Genomic DNA, 25,941 nt, shown 5'->3' with positions numbered 1-25,941 from the left:
TATAGTTAGACCCATAAAGATCTTCCAAGATAATTCTACTACAGTTCTCTTTTCTAAGAATAAACTGAGTAGAAGTAGAAGTATGTATATAGACATAAAGTATCACAATGAAAGAGAACATTAAGTGACATGAAGTGTCTACTGAGCATATAAGTATTGAATTAATGATTGCGGATCCCAGGATTAAAAGTTTACCGGTAAAGAAAGTATAAAGTCATGTGTAATATATGAGACTCATTAATTCATTAGTGCTTAGTTTCTCTTTAATTGGTTTGTGGACATAAAGTTAATGTTATAAAGATTTTTGTGGCACATATATATTATTTTTATCCGTGGGGATAAAATAAAGTTGGACCCGAATGATTTATATGAAGTCCATTCATAAAGTTCATTATCCATAAAGTACTCATTTAGGGAAGTATTACACATTGTGATACATGGAAGGGACGACTTATTATATAAAGGCATTCCATGAATGGTTGGAATAAATAAAGTAATGGCCATATCATAGAACTGAACACCATATGAAATTCATGTGTCATAAGGGCCAAGTGGGACAATGTAAGAAATTCCATTTAAGGTATGTCCCTTAAGTCACATATATTTATTGTGATTATAAAATATATATAATTACAGTGTTTAGTGATTTATTCCAATTAAAGATTATTCTGTGAAATTGTTATGCCAAATACTACCTAATTTAATAGATAATAATTAGTACGTTTTAACTTGCAAGTGCACAAAATCAAAACAATAGTATAGGGTGCAAGTACGAGATCAATCCCACGGAGATTGTTAATTTTGCTTAGAATTTATTTTCTAAATTAAAATATCAACTTTGTCACGAAATTGATATTATGAAAAAGAAATAAAGATAAATGAAAACGTAGGTCTTCGACATCCACCACTAATCATACTCAATAATATAACAATATGCCAATGTTCCAATTATATTATGAAGGACAAAGTTTTTCTCCAAACTGGGTTGGAGGAATTTCCTTCAATCTAATCTATAAAAGTGACACGTATCCCATAAACATGTAAGATGCACATGTTTTTTTAATAACAGAGAAAAAGTTAGAATAAATTTTATAAAAAACTCATGTGCATCTCACACGTTATTAAAATAAAAGACACATGTCACTTTTATAGAGTATGTTGAAGGAAATTCCTCCAACCTAGTTTGGAGGAAAACTTTGTCCTATTTTTAAAGGGATAACTAAGGAAATGATTTTGTATTTATTATTACTATTTATTTATTGATTTATTATTATTATTTTTTTAACTCTTGATAAGGTATGACTGCTAAAATTCCATTTGTAAATTATTCCATGCATATGGATGGAAAGTTTATAATTATTTTATGTGTTAAATAATTTATATACCTATGTGGTTTAACTTCTTTATTTTTTGTCCCTTAAGGTTTAATTTTTATCACAGGAGGTACATTTAATTCGCCTAAAGATGGAGATGGTACTTCCATCCAAATTTGACGGAACGCCACGTCAGCACCAATCACGGTTTGACACGTGTCCATATAATTAATTAAAAAATAACAATTTTTTAAAAAATTAAAAAATTATATTTAATTTTTTTTTTTTTAATTTTTTTTTTAAAAAAAGCTTTTGTGGGGGCCGTAGCCACCCCCTTTGGCCATGGTGGTAGTTCAGCCACCCCAGACCGACCAATTTGGGGATGGCCAAAAAATTTTGTCAAAAAGCCCTTGGGGTGGCTGAACCACCCTCAAGGACCATGGGGGTGGTAGAGCCTAACCACCCCCAAAATTTTTTTTTTAATAAAATATAACTTTTTAATGTTTTTAATTTTTTTTTAAAAAAAAAATTATCATTTTTTAATTAATTATATGGACACATGTCAAACTATAATTGGTGCTGACATTGCGTTCCGTTAAATTTTAAACGGAATTTTGACAGAGGTATCATCTCTGTCTTTAGGCAAACCAGAGGTACCTCTCGTGATTAAAAAGTAAACCCTAAGAGGTAAAAAATAAATAAATTCAACCATATGGGTGTACAAGGTATTTAACCCTTATTTTCTTATAAAACCAAGGGTTAAAAACTTAATACCCCATGGGGTTTGAAAGCTTTATTTTTACTCTCATGGGGTTTCATTTTTATTACAGGACCCCCTTGGGGTTTAGATAAAGGACCAAGTTAGTACATCCGTTAGTTGACCGTTAGGAGTAACACGTGGACCAATCAGATGTTAACATGTGGCACATATTTAATTTTTTTTAAAAAAATGTATTTAAAAAATAAAAAAATAAAAAAAGGAAAAAAATTGGGGGTGGCTCCTTGGCCATTTGGGGGTGGTTTCAGCCACCCCCTAGGCTCCATGGGGATGGCTCGTCCAGTGGGTACTGGGGGTGGTTTCGGCCACCCCCAATTTTTTTTCCTTTTCTTTTCTTTTCTTTTTTTAATTTTAAAAAATAAAATTAAATAGGTGCCACGTGTCATACATCTGATTGGTCCACGTGTCAGTCCAACCGGTCAACTAACGGATGGACTAACTTGGTCCTTTATCAAAACTCCAGGAGGGTCCTGTGATAAAAATGAAATCCCATGCGGTAAAAATAAAGTTTCCAAACTCCATGGGGTATTAAGTATTTAACCCTAAAACCATAGGGAGGAGATATGAAATAAGTTCCAATCAATTTTGATTTTCTTGGCCCAACTAAAACTCTCCAAAGGCCCAGCCCACATCGGTTTGGGTACCAAGGTGTCCGTTGCCGAGGGCAAAACAGTCCGTGTGTTTTCTTCGTTGCTTCAACACTCCCCGTCCGACTCTCGTGCCTCGGAATTCATTGGCCTTCGCTGCACAGAGAGCTAAAGTCTACTGCTTAGCTCCTACTCATCAGAGAGAGATTGCAATATTTGGTTTTTTTGATAGTTTTCGGCAATGGCGGATCGGTCGAGGGCCTTCTGCAAAGAGGAGGTCGTAACCTACGCTTACCTTCTACTCTACATCGCTCTCTCCAGCGGCCAGATCTTCTTCAACAAGGTCCGTCCGTCTTCTTGCACTACTTTATGTGTCTCGCATTTGCAGTTTGAGAATCCCTTGTTTTTGGAGTAATTTCACCTTGATTAAGACCTTGTCTTTGATTGGAACTGCATTACTTTTTGGTTTTTGTGTTTGGATGACAGCAGTGAACTTCAAAGCATTTACTTTTGTTTTTGTTTTTCTGACATTCCATCTGAAGTACAACCCTGGAAATTCATGTATTTTAATTATCTTGGCTAATATGCTTTGTTTGGTTCCTGAGCAAATGTAAGAAATTTTGAATCTTCTCTTTACCTGTGACTGTTGCAACCATATGATTTAGTTGAGATGGGTGGATGAATATTCTGGAAGCAGATATATAAATTCAAGGTAGCTTTTCAACTTTTAAGTTCTGTTCTCTTCCCAATTTTGACCGTTCCCCCGGAGACCAAATGGACGCTAGGAAAACTAGTTATTTTAGATTTCTGTCACTTCGACAAAAATTGTGAGGACCTTCATTCATCCTTCAGACCAGTTTTAGATCTCTGCTTTGCTTTTACGTCTTAAAAACCGAGTAATTGGAGGGAAAAAACTGTATTTGTACTTTTTATTATATCAACATAAATAATGTCTTATGCTAATTTCTAAAATAAAAGCTGGTGGATAATGGCATGGAACACTTCCCCTCATCCCAGAAGTGAATGGGAGGAAATTATATGCAATTATAGCCTTGTTCTGTTTTTATTTTTTTAAAAAAGACAACTCAAATAGATAACATACTGGTCTGATGATAGGATAGGATTAATTAAAAGTGATAATGTAAGCTGAAGCTTGGCACCTTTTTGTCAGAAAACATGGAGATACCATGAGAGGAATAACCTTTGTACTTGCACTAAAAAAATGCTGTCACTCTCTTTCTAAAAAGTGTGGAATTGTGATATGCTACCAAAAATATAATTTTCCTCTTTACTTGTCTATCTTATTTGCATTCCCCAGGTCTCATCTGATAAGCAATCTAGGTTGACAGTTGACAGACATCTTACATTGATGAGACAAGGAAGATTCTACGTGACTAATATTATGTGTAAAAGCTAATAGTTTATTTTTATTATTAGAAAATGATGAACAGGAAGATAGTGTTAAATTCTTTCTTTAAGTATAATAAAATGAAAAGAAATGTATAATAAGTTTCTTTGAGTATTTTGTTCCATTGCTACCTTTATTGATAAAATGTATAGATGCTTTTTGCAAATACCTGCATTATTGCTACAGGAGTAAGGCTAATTGATATTGCACAGGGATATGGGATACTCTTTTACAAAGGTTGCTCAGCATAACTGACTAATGAAGTTTATTGAAATTGGAAAATGCAGTGGGTTTTGTCATCTAAGGAAATAAACTTCCCTTATCCTCTTGGACTGACACTACTTCACATGGTCTTCTCATCAGTATTATGTTTTATGCTCACCAAAATTTTCAAGGTATCTAGTTTAATAAATATTATGAGAGTTGCTGCAATTGAGTGATCATATCCTTTACCATAATTTTTACTGTATTTAGTTTTTTTCTTACAGATTATGAAGGTTGAGGAAGGAATGACTGCAGAAATGTAAGTAAAGAAGGGGATGAATTCCTTTTATCTGACATTTGGATCTTCAAAGTTGTTACTTGCAATTAAAAGTATCTTTAAATAAATTGCCATGCTATAGGGGACACCAAAGATAAGATCGTAAGAATCACTACTAAAGATAGGATTTATTTTTCTAAGATAGATATCCGAAGGCAAAAATGAAAGATGAAATTAATGGCATAAAAGAACTGAACTAATCCATTGAGAACTAAGATGGTGCTTTGTTTGCTTGGTCGGCAGCCCTAGGAAAGATCTTTACCATAGACAATTTTAGGAAGTAGAATGTCATTGTGGTCGATAACTGCTGTGTGTAAGAGGAGTAGGGAGTCTGTGGACAATCTTCTTCTCCATTGTGAGGTTGCTTGTGTCTTATGGAATGTTTTCTTCTGTCACTTTGGGTTATCTTGGGTTATGCCTGGATGAGTGGCTAACTTGTTTATATGTTGGTGGTCTGTTGGTCGTACTTAGAGTGTTGTTGTGTGGAAGATAATTCCTCCTTGTCTTTTGTGGTGTCGTTGGAGAGAAAGAAATGATAGAATTTCTGGAGACCGCTAGAGGACATTGGAAGAGCTTAAGTCTTTTTTCTTCAATACATTTTATCTTTAGATAACTGCATTTGTATCTCCTTTGGTGCTTAATTTTCATAATTTTTTTTTTTTTTTTTCTTTTTCTAACTATGTGTTTTTCTTGTATACTTTTTATGTACCTAGATGCGCTTTACGCTTTTAATGATATCTCAATTACCTGTAAAAAAATAAAAAAAGAACTAAGAGGGCATACTTTCTGCAACAATGTATTGAATCCCTCTCGACGCAATGTGTGCCTTACACATAAAACCGTACATGCCAAGTCAGATTTTTTGGGGGTTGCTTTCTTGGAATTTGGCTCACATGTGGCTAACCATACCAATTCAGCTTATACAGGCCTAAACATTTGAATATAGGAATGAACTTCTCCATGACTTTCTGTTCACTCGTTATTTCTTCATTTTGATGTCAATAGAATGAATGGATCTCTCCCTTCCTCTCTCTCTCTCTCTCTCTCTCTCCTGCCATTCTTGGTATCAATGTCCAAAATATGAAGAACCAGGCTTGTTCCACAGAGTTTTGATGACATCATACTCCTTTCTTTGGAGCTTTTGAAGGTGATGTTGTCGTCCGCCTTCCCATTTGTCATAACTTTTAGACATGATCAGTAGGTGAAAGGGTGGTTCAATACCTACGTTGTGAACTGTGGTGGAGCTGAAGCAAAAGCAGAGGAGCAATGATAGCAGGATGAGGCATAACTGTGGTCGAAGCTGCCCCTGTTCTTGCTGGCCTCAATGGTACCAATACGCCTGTTGCAACTCCACATCTTTCACACAAGAATATATTTTCTTTCTTGAGTGGAGAGGGAGAGGCACAAGTATTGGTGTAACATGTTTTGAAAGGAAATGTTTGAAGCTGCACATTATTTATGCTAGTCCTCATGATACAAGGAAAGAACCCAGTTTAAATGGGATTTAGACTGGGAAAAGAATTTTGAAGATGTGTTAGTGAGAACAAAATAACAAGATAGAAATTATTCTTAAAGTACTAGAGAATAGAGTAATGAAATGGTGCCCTGAGCTGGGGTTCAGAAATAGTATTTTTTTTTTCTTATAAGTAATAGGCCTCAATGGAAGGGAGGAGAGGAGATTTGAACCAGTGATCTCCACTTCATGAAGCGTGCTCCCCAACGAATCGAGCTACCCCTTGGGGTTCTTCGTAAATAGAAGTAACATAGATTATCTTCTCTATGACTAATATTTTAATTATGTTCAACTCTTTATACATATGGATAACAGCACATCATAGCTTGCCTCCTTTTTTTTTTTTTTTTTTTTTTTTTTTTTTTCTTTTTTTAAACTTTTGTTCATCTTTCTCTCCTGATTAGAGGGCTTTTTTTGTATACTTCATGTGTACTAGAATTGTGCCGCCTTTGTGCTTTTTTAATGAGATTGCATTACTTATAAAAAAATATATATTTTAATTAGAAAACATTTTCTTCTAAGAATGCAACTGTATTGGTATTAAAAAAATAACCCTAATAAACCAAATGGACCCCTGTGACTATATTCACAAGTCATCTTGTTGATATAATTGGGATGAAAATCTTTATAAAACGGTTTGGCTACCATGCTCCTGTGCACCTTATGAAATCTAATTCTAATCAATGAACATTACTCATGACTATTTTGTTCTCACCAAGTGGTTGTATTCTGTATTCTAGATTTTAACTTCTCTTTCCAAGAAAACGAGCTTCCCAATTACCCAACACATTTTTGTTCACAAGACAATATTGAAGTCTGGAATTTAGTTATGGGAACATCTTTGCTATCTGGTCCTGAAACCATTCTTGTAGTTTTCTACATAAAGCTTGTGTGAATACTTTTCTACATGTTCAGTAATTTTCCACATAAGTCTAATGAAGTTCCACTGTTTCAGATATGCTACATCTGTTGTACCAATTGGTTCAATGTTCGCAATGACTCTTTGGCTGGGAAACACAGCATACCTGTATATTTCTGTTGCATTTGCACAAATGTTGAAGGCAATTAGTAAGTTCTTAGTGATGTGAATTATCCGATTTTAGCTAAATATCTAGGCCCTGTAGAGAAATTTTTTGGTCTCTATGGCTGTAAATTCTACTTAAATCTGTATGTTCTGTTATTCAGACCAATTTCCAGATGTATCATATGATTATTGGCCCCAAGTAATATGTCTATCTGTGTGCTGACTAGTAAGATAGCTTGTTGGTCAGCAAGTCCTAAGTCTTATACGTATTACTATTTATCATGATTACAAATTGTGATGTCACTCTAATTTATTAAATAACTTTTGTAGTGCCTGTAGCTGTTTTTGTTCTTGGAGTAGCAGCAGGGCTAGAGATAATGAACTGCAGAATGCTACTAATTATGTCAGTGATAAGTTTTGGTGTTCTGGTGGCCTCTTATGGAGAAATAGATATCAATTGGGTTGGAGTTGTTTATCAAATGGGTGGCGTTGTTGGAGAAGCTTTAAGACTTATTTTCATGGAGATCCTTGTTAAGAGGAAGGGTCTCAAACTGAACCCTATATCTGTTATGTACTATGTTAGTCCCTGCAGGTACACAGATTCTGTTGTCAAATAATCTATCATCTGTTTGAAACAATTTCTTTCTACTTCCAGATAGAAAAGATTAAGCCTGTGTGAACAAAATGTTGAACTCTTTGCAGTGCTCTTTGCCTATTCTTTCCATGGATCTTTCTGGAGAGAACGAAGATGGGAGCACATGGATCTTGGAACTTTCCACCCCTTGTGCTACTACTCAACTGTCTCTGTACTTTTGCCCTCAACTTATCTGTTTTCCTCGTAATTACGCATACAAGTGCTTTAACCATTCGTGTTGCTGGAGTTGTTAAGGACTGGGTGGTTGTCTTACTGTCTGCCCTTCTGTTTGCGGATACCAAGCTGACGTTAATAAATCTGTTTGGTTATGGTATTGGTGAGTATCTTATCATTTTTTAATCTGGACACCCAGATATTTTAAGATAGCTCATAATTGAATTCAGTGAGATGTCTTGCATATGGAAAACCCGTTCATCTATAAGCTAATTTGCTTGACGCCATCTCCAGGGAGACTTGATAATGCACTTAAAATTAGTGTCCCCCCTCTCATCTGGTCATTTCATTTTGATTAGTTTGGGTAACTAGTTGGCTCTGCTATCATTAAATTCTACCCTAAATATGCAATTTTCATTCTCTTATAGATTTCTCTTTCGGACGCTTGATCTGGATGCTCTTGTCTGTTTTCTTCTTTTTGGCCCTATAATTCGAAATGTTTTGTTAATAATATCTAGTCATGTTTTCTAAATTTAAACACGAGTTTGATGTTAATTCACCCAGACAGTCGATTCGCATCTTTTTACATTTTTTTTTTTTTTTTGTTTCATTTTTTTTAATCTTTCTTCTATGTAGCTTAGGTGTTGACCTTTGTTCATGAAGAAATTCCTAGCAACTAATAGGTGGAATTTTTTTAATCACCATAAGTAAATGAAGACAAGCCGCATCATTTTTTTTTTCTATGCAGCCATTGCAGGTGTAGCGGCATATAATAATCAAAAGCTGAAAAAAGAAGCTTCTCGAGGCAGCGTCAGTGATCCCGAACAGTCTGTACCTTTGGCCACATCCTCGGCTTCGAGCAAGTAGAATATAGTAAACAGCAGCAGTCAATTAAGTTACCTTTTAAGGTATGTACTTGCATATAATTTAGCAAAAGATGTGCTTCATATTAGTTGCTTTTTTATCAGAAATCTATGGCCATTTCTTTGTTTTGGTTCACTAATCCAAAACCCTACCCCCCGTTGATGAGATTATTATGAGTTATATCATCTGCTGTTCATTTCATATTTGTGAAAAAGACATGCATAATTGGGTTTTGGTTTGACGAAGCATCAGCACCTAAGATCTTCCATGTCTTTTTATTCTTTTTATTTTTATTTTTTTTGTTCTTTTTTCCTTGTGTTTGAGCAGAATTTACATGATATATAAAGGTGAAATCCCACAATTGTACCATAAGAAGAGGGAGGCGTTTACTGAAGGATTTCAAAGTTGAGGCACTTCTGATCATAGACAGTGATTACTGTGTATAAACAGTTGCTGGAATTTAAGTCCATTATTTATTTTTGAAGTAGTTGTATGCTGAAGATTTTGCTGGAATCCTAGCAATATATAGGAAAACATACGCCCTTTTTTTTATTAATTTTTGGAAAGTGTCGCTCACAAAAAATAATAAATAAATAAATAAAATTGGGGATAAAGCATGTACTATTTCACTGCAAAGATTTTCAAATTGGATCCAAGTTGGTACTTGTTTGGCCGAGTTTAACGTGTAATGTCTGGGGAGATAATGGTGCGGTTGCTCGTCGAATATGAATGGAAATCAAGTGGGATGTAGCGTTAAAGGAGCTTAAAAAATATTTTTAATACATATATTAGGCAAAAAGTAGTCTATTTGGTTAAAATTTTCTTTTTTCTTTAATTTTTTGCGTGGTGTAGGACCAACAATAATTAAAAAATCAACGAGCACTTCTTTCTCCTGGCAGGTGACGTAGAACCAACAATAATCACAAAATCACACGTTGAAAGTAGAGAAAAGGGAAGAGAAAGAAGCTAAAAGGGAAAGAAACAAGCACGTGGGAGAGAGAAAGGAAGAAGATAAAAGAGGGAGACAAAAAGATTAAGAAAAAAAAAGTACATATTTTTTATATCACCAAAGTCTAACTTTATTGGAGTACAAAGTATACTTCAATAGACTAACGACTATGAAGGGGCTTTATTGGCTTATTATGAAGTGTTTGATTTTGACTTTTAAAGTTGTAGTAAATTTCTTCTTGTTCGGTTGTTTTGTTCCTATGAGTAGATACTATATAGTTTAATATGAATTTAATTTTGTACCTTGAAACATGTTGAGTAACTAAGTAAGTCACAATGATGTTAACGTGTTAGTGGAAAATTTTGTACATATCAATTTTTAAGCATGTGCCTTAAGTGACAAAGCCAAGAATTCACGCTTCAATTCGACCCCCTCAAGCATGAATTCATTGCTCTGCAATTGCTTGCGTTGTTGTATCTCTATTCTTGAATGTTTTGAATGTCTAAATTATATATGATGGGGCAATCCATAATATATCCTATTTTTTAGGGTTAATGCTGCAATATCAGGAACATGAACAAGCCCAAAAACCCGTTCTCATGCAAAGCCATCTTTGTTGACAAATATTACTATAGTCATTTGTTCCTTTATTGACTCATCACAAGTTTTTATTATTTTTTTTTTTAAGAGGCATTTTTTTTGGAGCTCTAGCTATCACATCAACAACCTTTTCATTAAATGAAACCACCAAATCCAATATTCCAAGAAAATTTACATGATTGGTTGAACCCACACTTTTATCCTGGCCTCTAAAAGCAACACCTTGAAATGCAAGCACTCGAACAATATCAATTGATGATTTCAACTGTAGCCGATTGTTTGCAATTTGTTTAGAAGTGAAATTGTCAAATTGGTTCATCAACTCTTCATATAACCTCTCAGCAATTCAAGGAAAAAACATATTGTTTTCTCAATCATATTTTCCAATATGATTGAGAAAAAACATATTGTTTTAAATCCCTAACTGTAACGCCCTACCTCAATAACACAATATTGTCCGCTTTTGACTCCCACGAACCAAACTTTCTAGGAGGTCACCAGTCCTGGTATTACTCTCGTAGAAGCACGCTTGATTGCAGAGTTCTAATAGGTTCATTGTCATCACGATTTTAAAACATGTTGTCAAGAAGGGTGTAAGTATACATATAAGCACATTCTCATTCCCAGGCGATGCGGGATGCCATAATCACCCCTTTTGGGACCCAACGTCCTCGTTGGCGACCTTTATGGGATCACCCCATTCTTGGCATCCCAACGAGTGCCCGTTGACGACCCTCAAGGGATTGTGCACGCTCCCCCCATCTCAGGCTGGGCAATGCCTCTGATACCATTTGTAATGCCTTATCCCAATAAAACACAATATTTGTCCACTTTTGACTTCCCCAAACCAGACTTCCCAAGATGTCACCCATCTTAGTATTAGTCTCACATAAGCTCGTTTAACTACAGAGTTCTAATAAGATCATGACCATTACGGCTTTAAAACGTGTTGTTATCAAAAAGGGTATGAGTATACATAAAAGCACATTTTCATTCCTAGACGATGTGGGACGTCACAATCACCCCCTCTTAAGACCTAGCATCCTCGCTAGCGACCCTCATGGGATCATCCCATTCTTGGCATCCCATCGAGTGCCCGCTGGCGACCCCCATAAGCTTGTGCACACTCCCTCCATCTTAGGCTAGGCTAATTAATGTCATTTTTATCATGCATTTATTATAACATTTAGTTAACTACTTTGGTTAACCTTATAATTCTTCGCACCTCTTAAAGAGTAAGTTGATAAACCTAGCCCTAGTGGCTAGGGGTGGTTACAAATGGTATCAGATCTGTAGCCCAGCCTAAGATAGAGGGAGCATGCACAAGCCTATTGTAGTGACCCAAATAATTAGCTAAGATTAGGTAGCTTAGTTAGAGGGTTAATTTGGGTTTTGGGTCACTAAGAACAACTAGAGGGGCGCTTTGGGAATTTTGGCTTTCTGACTGTACGTACGCCTAACAGTATCATACGTACACTCCTGTCTTTAGTGAAGGACGTACGCAGGGGGCCACCCTACGTACGCTTACAAATAGTACAAGGACGTACACCTGGGGACCACCCAAACGTACGCTGCTTTTTGAAAAACCCCTGGACAATACCTGAACGTACTCTACAGCCTTTGGACCACTAGGTAAATAGTACCGGACGTACACTACAAGAACACCGGACATCCGCTACTTTTCAAAATAGTTGGTAGCGCCCTCTGCTTTTTCTCACCTATAAATACCCCCTACCCCTCACCCTTTCACGGCCATTCTTGCCCTCAGGCTCTCTAAAACCCTATGTGAGTGTGTTCTTGTGAGTTAAGTGAGTTTTGTGGAGAAAGGAGGTGATTGTTTGGCTTCAATGAGGTAACCTTCTAAGCTCTGCTCGTTCCTTAAATCTTTATGCTCTTTTAATGCTCTTAGACTAGCTTAGTTGTTGGTTTGAGTTTCTAGCTAGGTTATGCTTTAATCTTGATTTGAGGTGGTTAGTCTTTATCGAACATGTTTTCGTATGCACGAAGGTATCATTTTAAGATTGGAAGTCTTAGAAAGCCTTTTGTTAACCTTAGAAATTGGTTTGGGAGGATAGGAGGACGCATGGACAAAATGAGGTTCCACTTGAAACCTTTTGGGCGGATGTACGGTCATAAACGTTCTAGGGAACACTATTTTGGCCAGCCATCTGATAGCTCCTGTTGTCATACTCTAGGGTTGTTTTAGTCAGACTTAGGTCTAATATAAGGTTTTCCACAGATTTGGAGAACCCTGACCGTTTGAAGGAATACTCGGAGACTTTGTTCAACCCAGGTGAGTTTTAACTCACATAATACTTGCCATTATTTTCCCACATTTGCACATCTATTTTGAGTACCAAAACATGCATATTTACAACTCTCACAATATATACTTTGTTGCACATGAACTCTAGCTTTTGTGAAAAACGTTGTGCTAAATATTTTAAAGAAAGTGAAACTTGTAAAAGCATACATGTAAAATACGGACAAGATTAATTGCATCGTATGACATGGTACACCGGTACATACGGGATAATGGCCATGGGCTTACTATACATGTTAACTTTATGGTCAAATGTGTGTGTTGTTATATGGGCTTTGGATCCAATGGTTTCTTGACCAGCGTAACCATTCCCTAATGATGGGTCACTATAGGACATACATCATTAGTAGTGTGGGCCACCGGAGGTCGGACTCAATCGTGCCACTAGTGTTATGGACGGTAGCGTACAATATCCGAGGCACTGGTGTTGTATTACAGGTCTCTCGAGACAGTGCTAACCCTGTTGAGAATGGGTAATATCTCAGATAGACCATATTGTTGAACTATTTCTGTTACTCTATATCATATGCATATATCATATATCTATATCATACTTATGAAAAACTATCATGATTGAATTGTTGCATACTTTATAAAATAGAGTTCATTGCTAAACTAGCATGAGTATTATCTGCATTAACATTCACTATGTCTTTAGACTTATCCCCTTTAATTTATGTTTTTCCCCTCCATTACGAATAATTGAGCGGTTTAGCTAGCATAGGCAAGGATGCCTTCGGACCGGACATCGGTGATTGCGCAGGACCTGATCCGAGTCATTTTTTAGGATATGGACTCAGGTTGGTTGAAGTCCATGTGGGATGACAGAGGAACTACCCGAGCAGAGATAATCGAGATTATTATTTCTTTAGCATTGCTTAAGCTTAGGATTTGATCTGTTAATCTTTTGTGAGACAATTGTGATTTGGGATGTAATCCTTGTATTTTGATGATGGTTTGATGACCAATATATTTGGTATCTATCTTTTTTGTTATAAGGAATTATGTTTACTCTAGTGTATGAACGTGTGATTGCTTTACTATTACTCTCTATTCTTATAGTCTAGAAGTCTTCCGCTGAGGTCTCTCGCTTATGAGAGGTTGTAATCCTTGAGTCTCGTCCCGTGTGGGATAGGGCTGGGAGACGAACCATAGAGTAAATTACTAGTTAATTGACTTGCTCATCAGGGTCGTTACACCTATGGGGGTCATCAGCGAGCACTCGCTGGGACGCCAAGAATGGGATGATCCCATGAGGCTCGTCCAAGAGGACATTGGGTCCCAAGAAGGGGTGATTGTGACATCCCACATCGCATGGGGATGAGAATATGCTTATAATATACTCACACCCTTCTTGACAACATCTTTTAAAGCTATGATGGTCATAATCCTATCAGAACTCCGTAGATAAACGAGCTTATACGACAATAGTACCATAATGGGTGACCTCTTGAAAGTTTGGTTTGGGGGAGTCAAAAGCGGACAATATTGTATGTCATTAGGGTGGGGTGTTACACTAACTTTCTTCCAATTATTGAATCCATCTATATTGAATACACCCGAGGTAAGATGTTCAGATGTCTTATTAAAGAGAAAGCATGTGATACAAAAGACTGCATCTTTATTAAGTGAATATTCAAACTATGAAGGATATAATTTGAACCACAAAGGTTGAAAGCTATGAGGATTACTTTCTAGTCCAGATCTCGTGTTCTTTTAAAGAGTAGGTTAGTATGAACAAGCTTTAATGTATGGTTGTCAAATTCCATTGATTAACATCATAATCCCATATTTGAAGATGCAATCCATGATCATACTCAAATGAACTAATATCAAATTCATTGATGTCAACTTTTCGAGATCGTTTAGGAGAATTTTTAGAAACTGGGAATCAGAGGTTGGCGATGATGAATCATCAACATCGACTTCTGAATTTTGTGCATTTTTTCTTTTGAAAAAGTCAATTATTGTATTGGTTTTTCAATCATCTAAAAATAAATTTACATGGTCACATTGGAGTGTTTAGAAAAGAAAGAAAATACATGCACAAATTAGCAATGAACGGCTTATACGAAGAACAATAGAATATAATAACTTTCACATGTTAAATTCTCTAATTGGTTGTTTAGACTTCTAATAACCAATTGGTTGTATACTATTTTTTTTCTTAGTTTTTTTTTTTTAAAAGTCAATTAGTTCTTAGGTTTGCAGTGTGACTCGTCTCTCTTATTCATTGATTTGCAATCAACTCCTAACGCATCATGCTCACAAGGCAACTGGAATGGATTCTTCTCCTTGATCAAAGTTGACGTCTTCTGGAAATTGGTTTGCTTATGGTAGGGATTACCGAATTAGTTTGTCTTATAAGATTAGGGGCCAAGTCTTTTATGTTTTAATTGGGTAAGAGCCAAAATTTCTAATGGGTAGAGGCCAAACAAGTTGACAATAAAATTATACCTAATAAAAAAAATTCAAAAAAATAGGGGAGAGAAGGGGGAGCTTGGCCTATACTAGCCACCCCCACCTCCGTCTCTGCTTGTAAAGATTTTGCACATGCAACCTGCTTTGAGCAAATGGATTAAGAGAGTTGCAAAAAGGGGAAGACAACCTGTTACATAAGATGGAAGTGTGGGAATCCATATTTTTGTTGTCAACTTGTTATTAAAATATCTAAAAGGGTTAAGCTTCCTATACTTAGTTACAAACACCAACTATACTGAGAGGTAAGCGCAAGGTGACATATACTAGTGCTACTGCTAAGGATACTCAGTCTCCACTTGTATGGCATGGTTTACGTGTTGCAAGTTTGGGTACGCAACTTTTATTTTTGTCCATTGTTTACTAACATATCTAACTAGCAAAAGATTACTATTGTCATTCACAAACACCGGCAAAAGTAAACATGTATTTATTGTAAACAAAAGAGATGTCGCCTTTATTATTACACCCAAAAATATGGTTTTGGTTTGTAAGAAGATTAGGTGTAATTCCAACTATAATCGCTTATAAATTTTAATGTAGAAAAACTAATGCCTTAATAGGTCATTACTGTCATGTATGGTTTACCCGAGATATTACCCCTTCTTAGCAGGGTTGGCGCTGTCCCAAGGGACCTGTAATACAATGTTGATGCCCCCGCCATTAGACGCTACTATCCATAGCTAGCAGGCCCCCAACTGAGTCCGACCTCGGGTGGCCCACGCTACTAATAATGTACGTCATCTAGTGACCCGCCAATCAAACATGGTTGCGTCAGTCACGAAATAATCATTGATCCAAGGCTCACATAACACAAATTTGACCAAAGAATCAAGTATATATAGTAATCTCATGGCCATTATACCACACGTATTAAGACAGTTGTTAAGACAGTTGCCATTAATAATCATTAATTTACGTCATCTAGTGTACCATGTCATACAATACATCTCATTAATCAGTTATTAAGACAGTTGCCAAGTTGCATAAAAAGTAATTATGCTCATAACATATGCGTGCTGAGTCAGCTAACATATCACATATTTTTTAAGGAAAACAGTCGTAAGTATTTACTCACCTCGTATGCTCGCTTAAATCCTTCGACATCCTAAGTTCTTGCTATAACGAACATAGATCATCGTTATGTGCAATACTAGAGAAGCTACTATATGTAAAGTCTTAATTGAGAAGCATCTAGTTAGGTCATAAAACCCTAATTTCACACATCTTGAATACTGGTTGAATGTTCTGTCACATGATCAAATGTTTGGACTCGAGGTCGAACGTTCAGTCAAAAAGCATGGAACATTTGGTCAGAATGCCAAGTGTTCATGCAAGAATTCTACTTTTAACCCAACACGTAACAAATCTCATCCTAGGCCTCCTAATAGCTCCTTACAACACATTAAGACACATCCTCATGCAAATTTCATTAAATCATGAAGTGGTTTAAAGCATTTAAAAACCTTTGGCTTTTTAAGAGAATCATAGCACAAGCTTAACCATGGTACTGTAAAACTTGCAAAAAGTATGGAATTGTGCTAGTAACATGAAAATTATCTTAATAAGAAGGGCTTACCTCAAAAAGGGCAAGGCAAGGCTCAAATCTCCTCTTTTCTTCTCTAGGGTCTTCTTTCTAGATCTAGAGTTAGTGGAAAATATGGAAGTGAGGGAAATGAGGCGGAAGGGTAGGGTATTTATAGGAGAGGGGGTGATGCATGCTAGACAAGTTGGAGAATGGATTACAATTTCCTTTTAGACTATTGTCGAATGTTCGGTACTACGCTCGAACGTTCAATTTACTATTGCACAGTGGTTCTAGGGTTTTAAAGTGAAAGTTGGTCAATACCTAGTGGTTTTTGATTTGGTCATCGAATGTTTGGTGTGGTCCCTGGTTGAACGTTCACACTAAGGTTAACATTGAGAGTTCGGTGGTCTCTTATTAAACGTTCGGCCAGAGGGAAAATAGGGTTGTTTGGTTATTCTCTTGAAAAAACAAGGGTCTTTAAAACATTGCAAGTGATGTTGGTTCCATAAAAATATTTACCAAAAATATTTAGTTTTCCTTAGTGGCTGAAATTGGGTTTTAAAGTTTTGGGGTATCACAGAACTGGTTGTGACAAATTGTTGTAACTGATTTATTTCAATGTTCTACTAAGTTTAGGGTTTGGTTTACTATAAATACATGTGACGACCCGCTTGATTAATCATGACTAATTTTGTTTTTCTTGAAAATTATGGATAAAGTGAATCGTTCCAATGGCATAGTGATATCATTGTATGCCATGAGGCATTAACCTGGTAGACAATAAAAATTTGTCTCGCAGTGATACATGCATCATAAACTATGAATCATTAGAGTCTATATCATTGTAGCGGAAACTAATCAATAAAAGATATATCATAACACTGACAAAACTGACATGTACATCTATATGAATAAAGTTTACATATAAAAGAATGGCTATACGAAGGTGCCACATACGATACGAGCCATATACAAAATATCATCAATCTAAGCATATACATGAATGTTCTAAAACAAAGGACCAACAACTAGTCTGAAAAAGACCTCCGACACACCATGGCCTCAATCATCATAGTAGCCAAAATACATGGCCACTGGATTCTCATCAAGTGTCTGTGTACCTGCACCAACAACTATTGGGAATTGTGCCCTGAATCCCAATAATTTGAAAGCAATATTGACATTCAAATGTTTGTAATGAATATATATGTCATATTCACTGATTAAATGATTTGAGCATTTAGTATATAAAATGTCTTTTACATGTTTATTATCAAATTCATCATATTTATAATGTATGTGAAAGGTCCTACGATTACATTAAATATGTGTATGGGTGCGAGCAACGCGGTTATCACATAAGGTCTTAGTCTATAATCCTTGTATCCTTAAATATATAAAGTTCGCAGTTAGTAAATGGAATTGGGCATTCCATTTTGCGTAAGACTATTACATATCGAATCTTTGTGATCTGCCTTGATCAAGCGAAGCAGTGGCTTCGGGATTAATGTATAGTGTGTTGAAATCCTAAAGCACTAAACGGACCAATGAGTTGTCTTTTCATGAAGATATTGTCTATTAAAGAAAGACAATAACTCCTCAAAGACTACATAGACTTTGATTCTAAATTATGGGGGAATTGTGGAATCAGATGTTTTATGCAGATTATTTTGATGTATATTAGAGTAAGACCTATCATCGGTTAAACTAAACTCAGTGCATTGGGTAATCATATAAAACATTGTGGGAAAGAGATAAGAAATTTCCGCTTGAGATAGATTTTATGGTTATTATTCTCAGAGTCTCCGGCTGGGGCATTTTGGTTGGCATACCAAAATATATATGTGTTTTGCACAAGTATGAGAATAATGTAAAATCAGTGATTCAAGCATAAATAGGTAGAGAATTAAGTGGCAGTATCCTTAGCCTTAATTATGCTACGGACTATTTCATGGAGGAATCATAAGTAGACATTAACTAAGTCAAAAGAAATAATTGTTTAATCAAAAATATTCATTGGAGTGCAGTCATAATTATTTAGTGGAATTAATTGTGATTAAAATATTGTTGCGTAATAAAAGTTAGGGAGACATGGTTATGAACATATTTAAACAAATAATATTTTTCAAGTTAGGTCACTCACCAAGCTGATGTTATTTAACCATAATAAGACTTTCTTATATGTTGGGCTAAGTGTTTTATTTATTTAAAAGATGGGAAAGATAGATATAATGCAATTGGACTTGGTATAAAACCTAGACGCTCAATGAGCATAAGTGGAAAATATAAGGTCCAATGAACATAAGTGAAAAACATAAGGGTAGAGAAAATTCACTGGGCCTATGTGTTGGAAACAAGGATAAAGGGCTGGGGTAAAACCTAGGCCCAATTCTCCCTAGCCCATGTGGCCAGGGCCTAAGCCATGGCCAAGGCCATGGAGGCTAGGATTAAATCCTAGCCATCCATGGCACTCTCCTAACTACCCTTGGATTTGTTTTTAAAATCCTAGTATCACATTTCTTAAATCTAATTCTCTGCTTCCTTACTAAGCCTGTAAATAGAGAAGAGCATAGGCTATCAAATTACTAATTCATTTTATCAAGTTCTTTTGATAGTTAATTCTCAGAAAATCTCTAAGAATTAATAGTTCTTTGTGTTAATTCACGAAGAACAAAAGTTTAAGATTTGAATAGCCAAGTAAGTGCCCACACTCTCTTGGTTATTATCAGTCATTGGTGAGAAGATCTAGAGGTCTCTAATCCCTGAGATCTATCACGTTCTTGAAGAAAGAAGAACTTATTTTTCGTGTTCTTAAAAAAAGAAGAAATTGTTCTTCGTGTTCTTGAACAAGAAAGAATTTGTTCTTGGAGAAGCAAAAATATTTTTGCCCCAAGCTAGGAGTGGTCGCTAATATCCAAGTAAGTGTTCTTCATTCTAACAATACAATTTTAAATAGCAACTGTTCTTCACATTTTCTTCATAGAGGATTCTTGGCATGAGAATTCAACTTATTGTGCTGCGAAAATTTTGATTTGCAATCCTATTCCCAGCAATAATGTCTAGGGGTGCTTAAACAGTTATAACCGGCGGTTATTGGCTATAACCGCAACCGCCTTAGGCGGTTATCGATTTTTAATAACCGCAACCACCTAGGCGATTAGCAGTTATTCAATCCAACAACCAGCGGTTTTATAACTGCTTTTTTATATGGACTTTTGAGCTTTTTAAGTGTTTTGGGCCTTTACTTAGCCTATTTTTTGGGGCTTATTTTAAGGGTTTAAGGCCAAAATGTTCCAAAAAAAGATGAAAAAAAAAAAAAAAAAAAAAACATGTTTTTTAAGCTGGCCAATGTTTTTGAATAAAGCTTAGCCCAAAATATCACATAATACATTATATATTTCACATACATAGTCATAAATTGCCCAAATTCATTAATCCAAATACAAATGAAACACTAGGCTGAGAGGATGCGCCGCTACGAGACAGAGTGAGTCTGTGACTCTCTGAGACAGTGAGAGTCAAGAGAGTCAAAGACCCTGGCGCCGTGGAATGAGAGAATGACTAAATGAGAATGAGATTGAGAGGCAGAGAAGGAGAATAAGATGAAACCCTTATTCTCCCTCCAAAACGATGCCATTTTGGTGTTTAACACCAAAATAGTGTCGTTTTGGATTTTTATTATATATTTTATTAAAATAAAATATATATATATATATATATATATATATGAAGGCGGTTTGCAGTTATAACCTCCTTACCCTACCCCCTAAAACCACTAACCGCAACTGCCTAGCGGATTTTAATAACATATATATATATATGAAGGCGGTTTGCAGTTATAACCTCCTTACCCTACCCCCTAAAACCACTAACCGCAACTGCCTAGCGGATTTTAATAACCGCCTACCAAAGCGGTTAGCGGTTAGCAGGGTGGTTATAACCACCCCGTTTGAACAGCCCTAAATTAACGTCATCTACGTGTTCATAAAGCAAGTTGCAACCATGCAGTAGATATATGAATCAACGGTCTCAGTAAGTATAGATATTACTCACTTTTCCTTTAAGCCTACCTTCCACCACTACATAAGTTTACAATAACGGTTACTTAGGCATAACCGATAAAGTAAATACCGTAATCTTAGGAGTCATTTAAAAATATGATGTATATGTAGGCTTCGATCTTCTACTCGGAAGATATACATTCAAATCCATCTAATTCATGCGTACTTATATATATATATATATATATATATATATATATAAGTTACGGTATATCTAAGTTATATATATTATAACTTAGATATTCCTATAGGTGTGCATTCATTATTTTGGGTGAACACAAACTCATAAGCGAATCTAGGCAATAAAACATATAAGTGAAAGTCATCATGGTTACATCTGACTATAACATTATATGGTTACATCTCCTGCCATATATGTATATCGATACATCTAGCATAAAACTCATCATAAAGCATCATATGCAACACCGTTCATAACAATATCTATATATTCGGTTACATCTCCCGTCACATATGCATATTATTATGTCTAGCAAAATACCATTTAAAACAAATAATCATCATCATAAAACATTATGACATGCATGCTCATGCTTCTTCATTGCCATGTACATAATTTTGTGTCTTTTTACTTCTACAATGGTGTCCAGTACCATATTAGTATCGCTCTACTTCTATATCGGTACGTAGTACCATATTAGTGCCATTCTTTTTTGACATCAGTACACAGTACCATATTAGTGCCATTATCATTTGACGTTGAGCATAACTAGGATTGTTCTGACAGCGTATGATAATAGGAGAAACTAAGAATTAAAGATTGAAAAAGAAATTCAAGAAGAGGGAAAATAACAAATAGGGAAGAGAAAGACCATAATTGCCCCAAATAAGCAAATAGATAAATAACTCTGAAAGACTTAAATTTAATTGATAGTTTAACCTGAATTGAAAAATAACAAATGCTAGATGCCTTTATATAGGCTAGGCACCTCCTAAATTAACAAGATGCCTTTATATAGGCTAGGCACCTCCTAAATTAACAAGGAAAAGAAAAATCAAACCTAATTGGAAAATGAAAGCAAATTCTAATAGAAAAAGGAAAAAAAAAAATCCTAATGGAAAAGGGAAAACCCAATCCTTATTAGACAAGGAAAATTAAAATATACATGCATAATTAGAATAAAAGTTCTGTCGATTTTCTCATGCATCAATCTTCCCGAGTTGAAAAAGAATTCGTCATCGAATTCAAGTCATTCGCGTCCTCACATTCTGATGGTTCTTGCCTTGATCCTTCGGATGACTAATCAATCCCTTCCATCATTTTCTCTTCAAAAGTAAAAATAATGTAACTTCCCCATATAAATAGCACTCCCTTAATTACCACAAGAAGGTGAGTATCATCTTGAAATTTTTTTACAACAAGTTGAGATAACGCAATCTTCACACCTACTCCACTTATTTTCTCCCTTTCACGTGCCATGAAGATCTCCTAAAAGGGATCAATGATCTCTTTTGTTTTAAACATAATATTCTCATCTACCATATAAAACTGATCAAAACCACCATCATCAAGAGAATTTCATAAAATATTGTCTACCCCAAGAAAATTCACTAAACTGATTTCTTCAACCTCCGAATTAAACCCTTCAAATTTAGGGCTTCATCAAACACGTAATAGTTATTATTTTATTCAATATTAACTACTAAACTTACTTCCTTCAATAAATCCCCTTCATTAGGATAGATGTCATAGATCGGTGGAAAGACCCAATCTACAGAAAAATCTTCCTCCTCCACATGAGATGGATTTGGTAACTGGTGAAAAAGCGGTTGCGGTTAGCGGTTGCGGTTACGAACCGCTAACCGTAACTGCCTAGGCAGTGATTAAATTTCACTAATCGCATCCGCTAGGCGGTTAGTAAATTTCACTAACTGCATCCGCTAGGGGATTAGCGGTTCGTAAACATATAACCGTTCGCTATAACCACTTTTTTCAAAGTTGGGCCTTTGAGCAAATTTTCAGTTTTGGGTTTTTTCTTTTATATACCGGATTTGGCCAAATTGCTCAAATGAGCCCATATTGAAAAATCTAAAATATTTGACCATAAATTTATATTAATTTACATATACTTGTACTTCAAAAAAAAAGAAAAAAGAAGAAGATAATATGATCATATATATATATATATATATATAATGATAATACATTAATACTTCAATTGTGGTTATAAGCAACACATTGTTTAATCCAATGTCAATTACTTCATTTGATATTATATGAACTACATTATCATTATACATGAATATTATGATTAATTATTTGAATTTAATTTGAATTATATGATTAAGTATTGATTTTATACATTTATATTATTCAATATGCGTATATGTATAATTATAATTTATAACATATATGGACTTATAAGTTTATAACATACATTGAAACTAAGTCTCTATGTACTTAATTGTTGTATTAGTGTAAATTTGTATATGTATGAGTTATGTTATATTATATATGCATAATTTATTATTATATAATCATATGATTAATCATTAATTAATCATGTGATATAATCATATAAATTATAATGCTAATACATTAATACTTCAATTGTGGTTATAAGTTAAACATGTTTAATCTAATGCAAATTACTTAATTTGATATTATACGAATCACATTATCATTGTAAATGAATAATATGAATTATATGATTAAGTATTTGAATTGTCATTGAATCATATGATTAAATATTTGATCGTATACATTTATATTATTCAATATGCATATATGGGTAATTATAATTTATAACATATATGGACTTATAAGTTTATAATATACATTGGAACTAAGTGTCTAGGTAGTTAATTGTTATATTAGTATGAATTTGTATACTTATGGCTTATGTTATATTATATATGTATCATTTATTATTATATAATCATATGATTTAATCATTAATTGATCATATGATATAATCATATAATTATAATGATAATACATTAATACTTAAATTGTGATTTAATGATATATTTTTTTTGACATGTTCGCACAAAAGGGGAGAAGGAGGATTCAAACTAATGACTTCCGCTTCATGAGGCATGGTTCACGGCCGATTGATCATATTATATGTATAATAATAATAATAATAATAATTATTATTATTATTATTTAATAAAAGCGGTTAGTGGTTAGCAAACTCAATAGCCACTAGCTGTATCCGCCTAGGCGATTAACTTTTTTTACTAACCACTTTTAAGGCGGTTAGCGGTTAGTGGGTGATTAATAACCGCCCACCTTTTCACCCCCGAGATTTGGTAGATGAACTTGTGACTTACTAACAATAGTCAAGGATGTGAGAGTACCAGAAATTTCTGGAAGCTCAACTCTGAATCCTAAGTCTTCATGCCACTCATCCCGAGCACGCTGTTCCCGAACCCAAATAGGCTTGTGATACGGGTTTTCGAAATTGGATTCTGAATTGTGATCATCAATATCGCAATACGTCTCCAAGTGTTGGGCCTCTAGACGCTGGGTTAACTCCGCAACCTGCCTATGCAAATCTTCAGTCATCACGTCTTGTATACTACGCTTATGGTAAGAGACTTCCTCATTCAAAACCTGTCCATGTCGACCACGACACCAGTCATGGAAAATTAATAAAAAAACTCATCTAAAAATGATGTAGGACGATATTTACCTATATTTTCGGTAAAAAAGAAAATAAGGAAAATATCAATAATAATATTAGATGAGCGCCGCTTGATCAGAATTTTATTAATTCTTAGACAATGGAAGTACAAAAGGAAAGATTGTCACGATTTCCACTGATTGTTAATTTTATATTAGGATTTTATTTTATTTTATTAGAACTTTATTTTTCTTTCCTTATTAGGATTAGGTTTACTATTGCTACTATGATTATTTTTACTTTCCTACTAGGATTAGATTTACTTTTTCTATTAGGATTATATTTACTTTTTCTACTAGAAGTAGGTTTACTTTCTCTACAAGTATTTCTCTTCTATAAATAGGCTAGCCTATTATGTAAAAAAAACTAATTGAATTATTATCAAATCAGAGAATTATCTCTTAAATAGTCTGTGGAGTTTATCTTTTTTTAGCTTGCGGGCTTGTTTTTATCTTTTTGGGTCGCAGACGAAGACGCTTCTCCCTGCAGAATCAAAGACGCTGCTCTTTGATTAGTTACCTTAATCTTCCGCTACGTCAGTTAGTATCAGAGCAGGTTTTATCCTGATCATGGCCAATCAGCGCAACAGTGACAAACTTCCCCAACAACACCGCTTGTAGGGGAGGAGCTCTTTAAAGAGCCAAATTCATGGGGTATCCGAGCCGGCATTATCCGGATTCGATGGCCAACTTATACTACAACAACAACTTCTATAACGATGCTGTTCGTGAGAGAGATGTTGTTTCGATTAGATTTACTTTCTCTACTAGAAGTAGGTTTACTTTCTCTACAAGTATTTATCTTCTATAAATAGGCTAGCTTATTATGTAAAAAAAATACTAATCGAATTATTATCAAATCAGAACATTCTTTCTCAAATACTCTGCGGAATTTTATCTTTCTTTTAGTCTGCGAGCTTGTTTTTATCTTTTTGGGTAGAAGACGAAGATGCTTCTCCTTGCAGAATCAAAGACGCTGCTCTTTGATTAGTTTACCTTAGTCTTCCGCTACGTCAATTGGTATCAGAGCAGGCTTTATCCTGATTATGGCCAATCAGCGCAACGGTGACAAACTTCTCCAAGAACATCGCATGTAGGGGAGGGACCTTTTCGAGAGCCAAATTCATGGGGTATTCGAGCCGGCGTTATTCGGATTCGATGACCAACTTATACTACAACAACAACAACTTCTATAACGACGCCGTTCGTGAGAGAGATGTTGTTTCGAGATCCGACTACCAGCGATACATTAAGTGATCAAAGGCTCCTTTAAGAGCCGAATTCCAAGAGTTTTGGCAGACAACGCAAATGATGCAACAGGAGGTCGCCAATTGTGCGAGTCGTTTGAATGCAGGCAGATGCGTGCCCATTGGAATTACAGAGACACCCGGGAGTACCAGATGAATATCGATCTTCCTTCATTCGATGGTTATCTTCACATTGAAGATTACCTTGACTCGATAATGGAGGTAGAAAGATTCTTTGAGTACATGTGTATTCCAGAAGAAAAGAAGGTG

General features: G+C 35.2%; 1 protein-coding gene across 4 annotated transcripts; it reads left to right on the top strand.

Annotated features, from left to right (window-relative positions):
- The first annotated feature begins 2,780 nt into the window (after positions 1–2,780).
- LOC132174874 (Nucleotide/sugar transporter family protein) lies at positions 2,781–13,629 on the top strand. Of its 4 annotated transcripts, none has more exons than XM_059586607.2 (8): positions 2,781–3,021; positions 4,374–4,481; positions 4,575–4,609; positions 7,096–7,208; positions 7,495–7,756; positions 7,867–8,135; positions 8,721–8,880; positions 13,424–13,629. In XM_059586607.2, the coding sequence occupies exons 1-7, from the start codon at positions 2,920–2,922 to the stop codon at positions 8,837–8,839; spliced, it is 1,008 nt and encodes a 335-aa protein (XP_059442590.2). In that variant the 5' UTR covers positions 2,781–2,919; the 3' UTR covers positions 8,840–8,880; positions 13,424–13,629. The 4 variants fall into 4 exon arrangements, with proteins under 4 accessions (XP_059442590.2, XP_059442589.2, XP_059442588.2 ...); XM_059586606.2 differs by lacking the exon at positions 13,424–13,629 and adding an exon at positions 9,736–9,879; XM_059586605.2 differs by lacking the exon at positions 13,424–13,629 and adding an exon at positions 9,184–9,392.
- Positions 13,630–25,941: the final 12,312 nt, after the last annotated feature.

Source organism: Corylus avellana, chromosome 3, assembly GCF_965113065.1.
Source record: "Corylus avellana chromosome 3, dhCorAvel1.hap1.2, whole genome shotgun sequence".
In the NCBI taxonomy this organism is placed as follows: domain Eukaryota; kingdom Viridiplantae; phylum Streptophyta; class Magnoliopsida; order Fagales; family Betulaceae; genus Corylus; species Corylus avellana.
Note: the sequence above shows the minus strand (reverse complement) of the source record. Positions and strands in the feature narration are given on the sequence as shown.